General features: G+C 45.8%; 1 protein-coding gene across 1 annotated transcript in view; it reads left to right on the top strand.

The window, feature by feature from the left end:
• Positions 1-13279, top strand: part of PIAS1 (protein inhibitor of activated STAT 1) — a gene marked incomplete at its 5' end in the record, with an annotated part of 42451 nt that extends 29172 nt beyond the window's left edge. Inside the window, 4 exon segments of the mRNA XM_077469060.1 lie at positions 3504-3684; positions 7391-7533; positions 8934-8971; positions 12600-13279. Of these exon segments, the coding sequence (XP_077325186.1) occupies positions 3504-3684; positions 7391-7533; positions 8934-8971; positions 12600-12890 (653 nt within the window).
• Positions 13280-13897: the final 618 nt, after the last annotated feature.

Raw genomic sequence — 13897 nt, 5'->3', positions numbered from 1 at the left:
ATGAGCATGCTTGTTTACCCACTTGAGTCTCCCAAGACTTTCTTCCTAACTCCCCCCTCGAACGCCAGAGTCCTTTCCGTTTCGGTGATGTCGGCTCCATACGTACCTTTCAAGGTTTTATGGTCTAGCCTAACACATTGTACATCCTCCTTTTTTGCAGGACAGGTGGGGCCTTAATTTGGTAGCAAATTTGGATGCGTAGGTGTTTGTGGGTTTTTTTTTTTTTTTGAGGGAATAAATAGTAAAATAAAACTAAATTGTTTTTCCTATGTGTGCGGGTTTTTTTTTTTTTTATTCCCCCAAGGCAACATTTATGTAGTCGGCGCCCCCCCCCCCCCAAATATATTGCATATGCAGAATATAATCAACAAAGTCTGCTGATGAGCATAAGTTTTATTTTGAGAGAGCTTGATTTCCCTTTCAGCACAAAATTGAGACACACACTGAAAAGGTTTGTGTAAATTATTGGTGTAACGTTAAGTGTTACTAAATCAAAAAGCCTGCAGTCCCCCCTTAGACCTGGTCTCCTCCCTCCAGGAGCCTGCAGTCCCCCCTTAGACCTGGTCTCCTCCCTCCAGGAGCCTGCAGTCCCCCCTTAGACCTGGTCTCCTCCCTCCAGGAGCCTGCAGTCCCCCCTTAGACCTGGTCTCCTCCCCCAATACACAACATGGAAATGCAATAGTTTTAGTAAATATAAAGTGCTAAATGCATTTTCTCCATCTCCACTCTATGCACACTCTACAGCAGGGGGTCTCAAACTGGCAGCCCTTCAGCTGTTGCTAAGCTGCAAGGCTGACAGTTCCAAGCATGACTCCCACAGGCAGAGGCATGATGGGACTTGTAGTTTCACAACAGCTGTAGGGCCGCCAGTTTGAGAACCCTGCTCTAGTTCCTTATTTCAAACTAGCCCCACCCCAGGCTGAAGCCCGATTTATGGCATGCTTATGTTTTTTTTTATGCCCATTAACTCTTACTGCTTTGTATTGGGTTCATAGTTACCTCTTGTAGTAAAGTCTTGCTGTGTACAGCGGCCTATGGTGGTAATCTCACCCACAGCCCTTAACTCCTCCCATGGAACTGGTAAAAAATTCCCAAATGTGACTCACTGGCAACCTCTTGCAATCCCATGACATGATTGACTGACTGGAAGAGGGCGATGCGTCAGCCAATCAGCTGTACTACATACAAATATGCTGACAAGCAACCTTTTATAGGAGAAAAGCAGTGTTGTGATCTCATAAGTTTTTTTATTTTTTTTATTTTTTCTTCCCGTTTTGGTCACTTGCTGTCCACTCAGCAGACACTAATGTATAAGGTGCTGCTGTCGCCCTGCCAGCCATGTTTGAGAGCTGTGTAAGGTGATGTCCACATGGGAGCGCTACAGAGTACACCTGTACAAGGTGCCGTGTTTTACAGACACGAGGATGCTCAGGTCTTCCTTGCAGCCCCGTTGATGCCTATTGGGATACAGCAGCTGCATGGACACAGTTGCTCCCAATTTGACGTCCGTTCTGCTGCACGGCCCCAACACACACGATCCCTTTGGCAGGTAAAACCACTCTGATGTGGGTTTCATCTGACTATATAGAGATTTACCTGGAATTCTTAAAGTAATGCTGTTGTAAGGGCTCATTTACACTTGCTTCGACTTCAACACACATTAAAGTGCCTACTGCTTCAACATGTATTGGTGATGGGTTTTTTTAAGCTTTAATCATGGTTGGCAGATGCCCCGTGTGCACTGATTTTTTGTTGTGTTTTTTTTTTTTTTTTTTAAATGGGCCCAATAGAACCCCCCCAGCTTAGTTACCACTACTCCAACAGATCCCCAGCTTATGAATACCCTAGCTCAGCAGATCCCCCCCCCCCAGCTTATTGGTACCCTCACTCAGCAGATTCCCCCCCCCCCCCCCCCCCAGCTTCCCAGCTTATTGGTACCCTCACTCAGCAGATTCCCCCCCCCCAGCTTATTGGTACCCTCACTCAGCAGATTTCCCCCCCCCCCCCCCCCAGCTTATTGGTACCCTCGCTCAGCAGATTCCCCCCCCCCCCCCCTTATTGGTACCCTCACTCAGCAGATTCTCCCCCCCCCCCCAGCTTACTGGTACCCTCACTCAGCAGATTCCCCCCCCCCCAGCTTATTGGTACCCTCACTCAGCAGATTCCCCCCCCCCCCCAGCTTATTGGTGCCCTCGCTCAGCAGATTCCCCCCCCCCCCCCCCCCAGCTTATTGGTACCCTCGCTCAGCAGATTTCCACCCCCAGCTTATTGGTACCCTTGCTTAGCAGATTCCCCCCCCCCCAGCTTATTGGTACCCTCGCTCAGCAGATTTCCACCCCCAGCTTATTGGTACCCTCACTCAGCAGATTCTCCCCCCCCCCCCCCCCAGCTTATTGGTACCCTCGCTCAGCAGATTCCCCCCCCCCCCTTATTGGTACCCTCACTCAGCAGATTCTCCCCCCCCCCCCCCCCCAGCTTACTGGTACCCTCACTCAGCAGATTCCCCCCCCCCCAGCTTATTGGTACCCTCACTCAGCAGATTCCCCCCCCCCCCAGCTTATTGGTGCCCTCGCTCAGCAGATTCCCCCCCCCCCCCCAGCTTATTGGTACCCTCGCTCAGCAGATTTCCACCCCCAGCTTATTGGTACCCTCACTCAGCAGATCCCCCCCCAGCTTATTGGTACTCTCACTCAGCAGATCCCCCCCCCCCCAGCTTATTGGTACCCTCGCTCAGCAGATTTCCCCCCCCCCCCCCAGCTTATTGGTACCCTCGCTCAGCAGATTTCCACCCCCAGCTTATTGGTACCCTTGCTTAGCAGATTCCCCCCCCCCCCAGCTTATTGGTACCCTCGCTCAGCAGATTTCCACCCCCAGCTTATTGGTACCCTCGCTCAGCAGATTCCCCCCCCCCCCCCTTTATTGGTACCCTCGCTCAGCTGATCCTTCCACTCTAGGATTCCCATGTTGCACACCACATGTATCACCTGCTAGTTGTTACGCTCCAGTCCAGACCCCGCTTACCTTCCTTCTGCTCCATGCTGCACACCAGATGTGACGTCTGCACCAGACACTCCCAGTGACTGCTGATGACCTATTTCCAGTTCACTTGTTGGTCTCCCAGTGCATCCTAGGATCTTTCATACCTCCAGAACAAAGTGAAGCTGAATAAAAGCCTCTCAAAATCTGCAGGTGCTGTTAGCGAGTGCTGTCAGACTTCTATGGAGGCTTTGGAGACACGTTGAAGCACAGAGAAAGCGACATGGGGGATCATTTTTGAAGCAAAGCAACACAATGTGTGACCAGGACTGTAAGGTAACCATTTTATTTAGTGACGGGGGCTTTGATTGCCATTCAGAGCGCTTTAAAAGAATCATGTCCAATGCCACATTTTGAAGCAAGTGTAAACGAGCCCCAATACCAATTTTTTTTCCAAGGTTTTGTAACTTTTTTTGTGTCTCTGCCTGTTTAGCAATAGTTTTACCCGTGTGCATGTCATATTTCAGATGGGTGCATCAGCAGTACGGTGGAGCATCAGGTGTCCTCACAGCAACACTCTAACAAAAATAAGAAAGTGGAGGTGATTGACCTGACAGTGGACAGCTCTTCGGATGAGGAGGAGGAGGAGCCCTGTGCTAAAAGGAGTTGTCCATCGATAACCCCTGCTTCGCCTCTCAGCAACAAGAGGTAAGTTTGTACAAAAGTGACTTCAAACTGGATTAAAGGTACCGGCAGTGCTTACAGTGCATCTGGAAAGCATTCACAGTGCTTCACTTCTTCCACATTTTGCTATGTTACAGCTTCATTCCGAAATGGTTTAAATTTTCCTAAAAATTCTACTAACAATACCCCTCTTATGTGTAAGACGTTTGATATCTTTGCATATTTACTAAAGATAAAAACCGAGCCCGTTGTAAAGCATGGGTGATCTTGGAATCTTTGAGCTCTGGCTCTGAATTTTGTGTGGTTCCCTGGCTTTCCAAGGAACACGTCTCCAACCTTTCTTTCACACGCCCTTATTGGGGATACCCTCCATGTCTATGAAAGAGCATGTTGTACATGCGCAATATCTGCTGAATTATGCTTAATCATTCCAGTACGAGGCAACCCAGACTTTCCAAGACCACCTTGGAGATGTTGGCCAAACATTTCTTCCGTAGAGGTTGATTCATGCGGCGCACTGAGCTTCCAGAGCTATCTTAACACTGATTTATTTTTATTTTTTTTCCTTCTGGTCTTGCGTCCAACTTGCATCCAACTTAAACACTACCTAGATAATCCATCCCGTAGAGAAGGGTTTACTAAGCCACCTATATGAGGCACTCTGCTCCAGGTCCTCTCCCCAGAACCATGTGGCGATAGCTGGGAGCACATCCATTGTATATTAAGGGATCCCTGAATGTCTCTACTCAAGAGAATGGATATAAATTGAGAACGCGGTGGTTTAGACCACCAGATTTACTTCATAAATCTTCCCCTTCGGCCCCTGATCGCTGTTGAGGTGGCAAAGAGTGACTTTCCTCCATATTTGGTGGGATTGCCCATTGATCCAGTCTTTTTTTTTTTTAGCGTAAAGTGCATGATATGACAGTAGTGGTCTCTTTGCTCCCCTTGGCGTTCTCCCTGGCACAGCACCTTCATTTTTCCAGGATATCTAAAAAGTGATATCATAGGTTGCTGTGCATATGATCGGCGCTGCTAGGCTTTGCGTACTAACTCATTGGAGGTCTCTATCCCCTCATTCAATTGAAGGAATTGTTCCATTGTGTTAATTGCATTGGAGAGCTGGAGGAGCCGATTTCATACCACTCTTGATGGAATCTCCAAATTCTGAGACCTGGATAACCTTCCGTGACTCTAACATTTCTAGAGCTGCAACAGGATACAAATCGATCTCTGGCTGAGGTTTTTTTTTTTTTTCTGCTCTCTAAGAGATTTGCCTATTCCCTGCTTCTGGGGTGTTGCAACTAGGCATAGTCCTTAGCAATGGGTGGACAGAGCAGTTGGTGGTGGTCCCACCCCCTTCTCAATCTTATATATATATATATATATATATATATATATATATATATAATATTTTTATTCTTCCTCTTCTCTAATCTCCTCCCCTCCCCCCCCCTTTTTTTCCCCCTCTCTGCCCCGTAGTTTGGCTATTTTGGCTGTGGATGGATGCGTTAGAAATGCTCCTGAGATGGTCATTTACCATTTTCATGTTTTTTTTTGCCTGTAGACCAAGTTTTCAATAAATGCCTTTTTATATCTCCTCGCGTTCATATGGTGGTCATCACCAGGTTATTTCAGTATAGGCATTCATTAATCTGGGTCAAGAATAGTATTGGCTATACAGTGCGTCATATGCTCTTTAGGGTGTCTTCTTAGACTGATGCCATTTACCTACCTCATGTAGTAGGCTCTCTCATTTGTTGACTTGATTTATGGTCTGTCATCTTCCATTTACATGATGGTGTAATGTATTTTGTGATTATTTGCTGTATCTTCTCTAAACTTTAAAAATCATAAAATGTACATAACTATTCACATCCTTTGCAATGATACTGCAAAATTGTGCCCAGGTGCCTCCTGTTTCCACTGATCATCCTTGAGATGTTTCTACAACTTGCACTCCACCTGTGGTAAACTCGGTTGATTGGACACGATTTGGAAAGGCACACACCTGTCTATATATAATGTCCCACAGGTAACGGTGCATGTTGGAGCACAAACCAAGCCATGAAGTCCAAGGTATTGTCTGTAAGCCTTGGAGACATGCTTGTATGGAGGCACAGATCTGGGGAAGGGTACAGAGAAATCTCTGCAACATTGAAGGTCCTAATTAGGACAGTGGCCTCCATTATCCTTAAACAGAAAGTTTGGGACCACCATGACTCTTCCTAGAGTCAGGGAGGTGACCAAGAACCCGATGGTCACTCTGACAGAGCTCCAGCATTTCTCTGTGGAGAGCGGAGGACCTTCCAGAAGAACAACCATCTCTGCAACCCTCCACCAATCGGACCTGTATGGTAGAGTGTCCAGACGGAAGCCACTCAATAAAAGGCACATAACAGCCCACCTGGAGTTTGCCAAAAAGGCACCTGAAGAACTCTGACCATGAGAAACAATATTCTCAGGTCTGACAAAACAAAGATTGAATTCTTTGGCCTAAATCGCAAGCGTCGTGTCTGGAGGAAACCAGGCACCTCTCATCACCTGGCCAATACCATCCCTACAGTGAAGCATGGTGGTGGCAACATCATGCTATGGGGAGGTTTTTCAGTGGCAGGGACTGTGAGACTAGTCAGGATGGAGGGAAAGATGAATGTCGCAATGTACAGACACATCCTTTGATGAAAACCTAGTCTGGACCTCAGGCTGGGCCGAATGTTCATCTTCCAACAGCACAAGGACCCCAAAGCACACAGTCAAGATAATAGAGTGGCTTCGGCACAACTCTGTGAATGTCCTTGAGTGGCCCAGACTTAACCCCAATTGAACATCTCTGGAGAGATTTAAAAATGGCTGTGCATCAACGCTCCCCATCCAAGCTGATGGAGCTTGAGAGGTCCTGCACAGAAGAATGGGAGAAACTGCCCAAAAATAGGTGTGCCAAACTTGTAGCCTCATACTCCACATACAAAGACTTGAGGCTTTAATTGATGCCAAAGGAGCTTCACCAAAGTATTAAGCAAAGGCTGAGAATACTTATGTACATGGGATTTTTATTTATTTTTAATAACTTTGCAAAGATTTCAAGCTTCTTTCACGTTGTCATTATGGGGGATTGTTTGTAGAATTTTTGAGGAAAATTAATACATTTAATCCATTTTGGAATAAGGCTGTAACATAAAATGTGGAAAAAGTGAAGAGCTGTGAATACTTTTTGGATGAACTTTAAGTAGTAGAGTCCTTTGTGTTCCTACAAGTACATGTTCATCTTCTAATTAATCCCTGTAAAGCCTGTTGGATCGCAGAGTCCACGTCGTCTCCTAAATTGAGATCCCGTTACCTGTCGCTCCAATTTCAAATGCTAGAGCCTCTGTTGCCATTTGAAGCATTAAGGTTTGACAGTTGAATGAGGGGGTGGCTTGCTTAGAGGGTGCAGAACTTGTATTTTGGCAGTTGTGTACATCTTTGGGTACAGGATCCAACAGCGGAGCTTCACAGGGATCAAATTGAAGACTAGCACATGCACACTAGGCCAGGTCGGGTTCACAATAAATTGCATTTGCAGTGTTCGCATCTGTTTCTAAGCCTTTGTAGGGACATTGAGGGGTTCACATTTCACCTGCATTGCCATCTGCTGATGAAATCTGGTATAACGGCACAAAAATGACAGATAAATGTGAACAATGTAAACATTAGAAGCTATTGGTTACTTTATTTATTTTTCTTCTAGTATGCTGACTTTGCCACACCAGGGCTCTCCGATATCTCGAACTCCCAGTTTGCCAGCTGTGGACTCAACATATATGAACACCCCACTGATCCAGGACTACAGGCATCCCTTCCATATGACGCCTATGCCGTATGACCAGCTAGGTAGGAGTCGTGTGTGTTTTTTTTTTTTTTTTTTTTTTTTTTTTTTTTTTTTTTTTTTTTAAATACTTGCCCAGGTGGATGTAGGATTGATCCCGCGCCGGCTTGCAGACAGCAGATTGCTCGGTTTTCAGAGCTCGCTGACGGTCACCTACTCTCTGCTCTGCCCCACAACCCCCTCCACTCACTGGAGGGTGGTGGTAGCGGCTGGCCCAGGCTCTCAGCGGCTCACGGAGAGGCTGTGCCAGCTGCGGATCCCAAATTTATTGTCACGATCTTGCCCCAGCCTGGATGAGCTCTGTGAGTTCAGCTGACAGCGGGTCACAGGAGTGCAAAACGAACTGCACACCTCTGATCCACAGGAAAGGTGGGCAAAATAATGGGTTCTTTACCCCGGGGCCTCCTTGGGTCCTTTGTAACTGAATGGTATTCAGAGCATTGTGCATCTTCCTGTCATCTGTGTTTTCCTAATTGGGTGTTTTTTGGGTCATCTGACAGCCAATGGGAGTGACGCAAGAACTGTAGGAAGGCAAGAATGATGTGTTTTAATATAAACTTGAAAAAATAGGTTTTCCATGAAGTACAGTGCTGGTCCTTGCCTCCCAAAAAATAAAAAAAGTTTTGATCAATCCTAAAAGCCCAATCAGATCAAGGAAATAACAAGTCAAACAAAACTCAATGTGCACATAAAGGTGGCATTCGGTGCTTTTAGAAGTATCAAAAAATTCTGTACATCCTGCTCATAATTTATAGATTATATCATCAAAGTAGTTCACAAAACCTTATGTGCAAAAATCTTATGCTCCGCCCCTGCGTGGTTTGTCCCAAGAAGACGTCCTTGGTTGGCAGTGGCATACCGCCGTTATGGCTGCAGCAATCTGTCATAACCCCGCTATTGTGGTGTTTTATTTATTTACCTTTCAGCTAGCGACTCTCTAACGGACTTTAAAGTGGTCCAAGCTGGATCTCACCCCCCCCCCCCCCCCCACCACCACTGGTGGTTCTGCGGCTTACATGGCAGATCAGGAAGGCCAAGAACCCATCCGGTGCTCTATCGGATTACCGCTGCCCATCAGATTGTGCACCAACCTAAAATAACTTGCTGCGCATGCACAATGCGTTCCGCGATGCATTCCACACACACACACACTTCATGATCTTAGGGGTAGGTGGAAAGATGGCCTCCAATCATCTCTATGGGCTAGGGGGACTGAAGAAACTTCATGATGTCACTTCTGGTTCCTGCCCATTGTAATTAATGCCATTTTAAATATGGATACATTTTACAGTGTGTGTTTGTTTTTTGTTTTTTTTATTTTTTTTTTATTTTTGTTTTTTGTTCTTGTATTGCGTTTTTAAATTGTTTACTTTTTTTTTTTTTCCCCATCCATTCCCCTTACCAGGATTGGACTTCTTTCAATTTATGTCTGGAGACAACCAAGTGAGTATATAATTGCCTTGATGCGTTATATATTTCCTGTTTGTAATCAGTGTTGCTAATGGTGGTCAACATAATGGCGAATGTGGTTTCTTTGAGGGAAACGGAGAACTCCTTTTTTTATTTTTATAGGGTGCCTATACGATTGGAATGAGAAGTCGTTCCTCCCCTGTGTGACTTGCGCCATCTTTTTTCAGTCTTTGCTTTGTGTCTGTGGGAGGAATATCCTAGCTGTTGGGTCCCCCCCCCCCCCAATGACAGATGAGAACATAGAGGGGAATTTATCAAAACAGGAGCAGCCAGAATCTGAAGCAGATTTGCCAGTCAACCAATCGGCTTCTAAATTTAATTTTCAAGGCTAAATTGAACAAGCCAAAGATGGAAGCCTATTGGTTGCCATGCACAGCTGCTCCAGGTTTGATGAATTCCCCTGTTAACAGGAAAAAAATAAAAAATGGTTTTAGCTGAAGTTAAGTGGATAAGGAGAAGAACCTGTCTTATTGGTGTCTGATGCCTGTTTTTTTGAGGGATATCTTCTCCCTATTCTGGTGACATTGGGTCACAATGAGTGGTCAGATCCGTCATAAAGAAAAGCTGTTATTTTAATACTTGCCCACAGTTAGTATTGCACTGATATGGTTATGTGCATATAATGCAGACCACATGGAGCCGTTGAAAGGCCCGGTCACCGTTCAGGAGGATGCGGTGGTCAGCCACCTACACGGAAAAGGTTATATAAAATATACCCTTTTGAGAAGGTATTTCTGAGGAATACAGCAAAAAAGCCATTGGTGGGATTACAGATAAATTCTCATGCACACTGCGTGTTTAGCTCGGTTATAGGTGCACGCGACTGCCCCGCTGCTGAGGTTGGATGGGGCAGGACTTTGGGCCGAGGCCTTAAAAGGTAAAATATATGCTATATTTGGGCAGAAAGTCACGTTTGCCCAAAGATTATTATTATTATTATTTTTTTTTTGTGGTTCTCAAGCTTTAAGGTTTTTTTTTTACTTTGAGAGCCCTTTCACACGAGCCGTGGCAGGCGTTGGCTGTAAATCTGCGCTTTTTTACCGCCAATTTTACCGTCATGCTAGCGAGACGGTTTTAACCTCCCGCTAGTGGACAAAAAAGGGGTTAAAACGGCCCGCAAAATGCTGGTAGAGCGGCGTTCTGCCAGCGGTATCGCAGCGCTGCCCCATTGATTTAAATGGGGAGGAGCGGGGAGTTCACCGCTCCAAAGAAGCTGCTGGCAGGACTTTTTTTTTTTTTTTTTTTTTTTGACGCCCCGACAGCACACCACTCCAGTGTGAAAGCACTCTGGGCCCCCCCCCATCCATTCCCTCGGGCTTTCACACTGGAGTGCATGGAGCAGCTGTTTTCAGGCGCTATAGGGAGTCTAATGCTTTCTCAGCATGTCCAGCCCTTTAAATAAAAAAGGATTTGTATTGCTTTCTTAACCACTTTGGCCCCGGAACATTTACCCGCCTTCATGACCAGGTCATTTTTGCAATATGGCACTGCATTGCTTTAACTGACAATTGCGCAGTCATGTGATGTTGTACCCAAATAAAATTGATGTCCTCCCCACAAATAGAGCTTTCTTTTGGTGGTATTTAAGCATCTTTGCATTTTTTATTTTTACTTTCTGCAATAATATGGGGAGAGGGTGGGGGGGGGGGGGAGAGAGAGTGGTTTCACTGAAGGAAAAAAAATTGTGATTCGGCTTGGCTGAAACATGAGCTCTCTTTTTCCTCCCTGATAGAGCAGCAGTGCACTTTTGTTTACATCGGCACACTGCTGCTCCGTGTCTCGTCTGAACGATCGGTGGGTCCCGGCCGCCAGAACCCGCTGATTGCTCACAACAGGAGCTAATCACAGTGGCAGTGGCGCCTCTGGTGCCTCCTAAACCGCATGAGCGAAATCGTGTACAGGTATGTGACTTTGCGCACCCGGGCTGCCCTGCCGCAGTAAATGTACCTGGGGTGGTTAACCACTTCAGACCCAGGCGAATTCTGACATTTCTCGCCTACATGTAAAATTCCTAATTTTTTTGCTAGAAAATTACATAGAACCCCCAAACATTATATATGTTTTTTTAGCAAGGACCCTAGAGAATACAATGGCGGTCATTGCAACTTTTTATCTCGCACGGTATTTGCGCAGCAATTTTTCGAACGCGTTTTTTTTCAGAAAAAAAAAGTTTCATGCTTAAAAAAAAAAACAGTAAAGTTAGCCCAATTTTTTTGCATAATGTGAAAGAGGAGGATACGCCGAGTAAATAGATACCCAACATGTCACGCTTCAAAATTGCACGCGCTCGTGGAATGGCGCCAAACTTTGGTATTTAAAAATCCCCATAGGCGACGCTTTAAAAAAATTTTTACAGAGGAGGTCTAGGGCTAGAATTATTGCTCTCGCTCTAACGTTCGCGGCGATACCTCGCATGTGTGGTTTGAACAGTTTTCATATGTGGGCGGGACTTACGTATGCGTTCGCTTCTGTGTGCGAGCTCACGGGGACAGGGGCACTTAAAAATTTTTTTTTTTTGTTAATTTTATTTTTAGTTTTACACTTAAAAAAAAAAAAAAAAAAAAATTTACTTTTATTCCTATTACAAGGAATGTAAACATCCCTTGTAATAGGAATATGGCATGATCGGACCTATTTACAGTGAAATATGGGGTCAATAAGACCCCACATCTCACCTCTAGGCTGGGAAGAATAAAAAAAGTAATAAAAAAAAAAAAACGATCCTGGCTTCCTAGCCAGATCGGCGCCGTTAATTTGAATACCGAGGCCGGGCGTGACGTCATAACATCGCGCCCGGCCTCCGAACGATCATAGAGACTCCGGGGACAATCTAGTCCGCCGGAAATCTCTATGATCACATGCTGGGGCCGGCGGATCCTGTGACCGACTCGCCGATGGAAACGGTGAGTCGGTAGAAGCACCGGAGGGCGGCGGGAGGGAGGGGGGCATCCCCTCCCGCCACCCGTAAGAACGATCAAGCGGCGGAACAGCTGTAGGGAATCGCCGGCTGAAAACGGCAATATCTGAATGATGTCTGTGGACTCGGGTATCATTTAGATATAACCAGCGAAACCCCATGACGTCAATAGACGTATTGCGGGTCTCAAGTGGTTAAAGTGGGGCTCCACCCAAAATAGGGGACCACCTAAGTTATCCTCTCCTCCTCGCAGTTTTTTTTTTTTTTTTTTTTGGAAGTCCTAACAGTTGCACATCACATCCTGTGAGGAGGTGCATGATGGCTGCAGCCTGGGCTCCAACCAGGCCATGCCCCCACCACTTTTCACTCCACCCCCGAGCTTAAGCTCAGGGGTGGAGTGAAATGCGTTGGTGTGGGTGTGCCCTGGTTTGAGCCTGGCCTGAGGCTTGTGATGTGATTTTTTTTTTTTTTTAGGACTTCCTTTCCCTACTTGATGTATTGAGCTGGGATGAGCTCTGCTTTCCTACCAGTTTGTCATGCAGGAGGACCTGGTAACGCCTTGTGTGGCACCAGTAATAATTTGTTGTGGGCCATAGGTTTATTTTTAATTTTTTTTTGCTTTGTGTGCTTTTCACCGTTACGCAACCGCCTCATATTGATGTTTTTGTATCTCCGTTCCTTCAGCATTACAACACGTCGCTCCTGGCTGCTGCAGCCGCCGCGGCTTCCGAAGAGCCGGATCTCCTTCACTCGTCGCGATTCTTCCCGTACACCACCTCCTCACAAATCTTCCTGGACCAGCTAAGCGCGGGGGCGAGCACCACTCTGCCTGCAACCAACGGGAGCAACAGTGGCAGCAACAGCAGTTTAATATCCTCGAACAGCCTCCGCGACAGCCACAACGCAGCCAACCGGGGGCCAGCGGACAGCTCTTCTCTGTACGGCATAATCCCAGATGTTATCTCTTTGGACTGATCCCACAGATGAGGAACGCTTTTGGGGGAGGGATTTGGACCTCCGCTTGTCACCCTATTCCTTTTTATTTTATTATTTTTTTTTTTTTTTTATGAAATGTTTAACAAAAAAGACATGTACAGAGAACAGAACTATATTTTCAGTTTTACTTTTGTATATAAACCGTAAACTTTACTCGTCCCCTCCCCCCCCTAACAAAAACTGAGATGTGAACCCACCTCTTCCCCCTGCACTTTTCTTCTTCTTTTTTTTTTTTTTTTTTTTCCCCTCCCAAGCTCCAACTGGATCCTGGAGACTGACTCTTGTTCTGGAGACCTCCTACCCACACCAGTTGTTCTGTTTTTTTCTGGCTTCTGAGCATTACCCATTACTGAACCCTTTAGCACAGACACAGTATTGGTTTGGTTTATTCCCCCTCCCCCCCCCACCTCCGCTGGTCACATGCTTATGTCAATCAGTTTTTTTTTTTTTTCCTCGGTCTCCATTCCTGAACCTTCACAGCAATGATCTCCCTCCTTTTTTATTTTATTTTTTGGTTTGATTTTTGTTTCCTGCACTTTTTAATAAGTATTTATTGGATCTTGTGGAAGTCTTCACCAGTACACATTGGGAATCCTGACATTGTTCTTCTAGGTGGTGCTCGGAGAGGAGCGGGGGGTGGGTCGATGGCATCCTATTTGTTGTGTTTTTTTTTTTTTGTTGTTTTTTTGTTTTTTTTTCTTATATGCTGCCAAATGAACATTTCAAAAAACAAAGCACTTCTGTTCCCATCAGCACTGAAAGCTAAGTTACTGAAAAGGCTGTAAGTTCTACTTTGCTGGCCCAGCGTTGAGCCATCTACAATTCAGAGACTAGGGTTGGTAGTGTCGCAGAGCTAACACTCTTCCATGTGCATGGTCTGGTTGAAATTTTTGTTCTTGTGCTAAAATTTCAGATTCAAAAATTGCCAATCGATTATATAGGAAAGTCACAGGTGCAGTCCGCCGCGTAAATTGGCTTAAACTAGT

The sequence above is a fragment of the Lithobates pipiens genome, unplaced genomic scaffold (genome assembly GCF_037356315.1).
Source record: "Lithobates pipiens isolate NorthernLeopardFrog02 unplaced genomic scaffold, aLitPip1_a1.2 Scaffold_8, whole genome shotgun sequence".
NCBI lineage: Eukaryota > Metazoa > Chordata > Amphibia > Anura > Ranidae > Lithobates > Lithobates pipiens.
The sequence above is the reverse complement of the archived record's forward strand: the minus strand, read 5'-3'. Positions and strand labels throughout refer to the sequence as shown.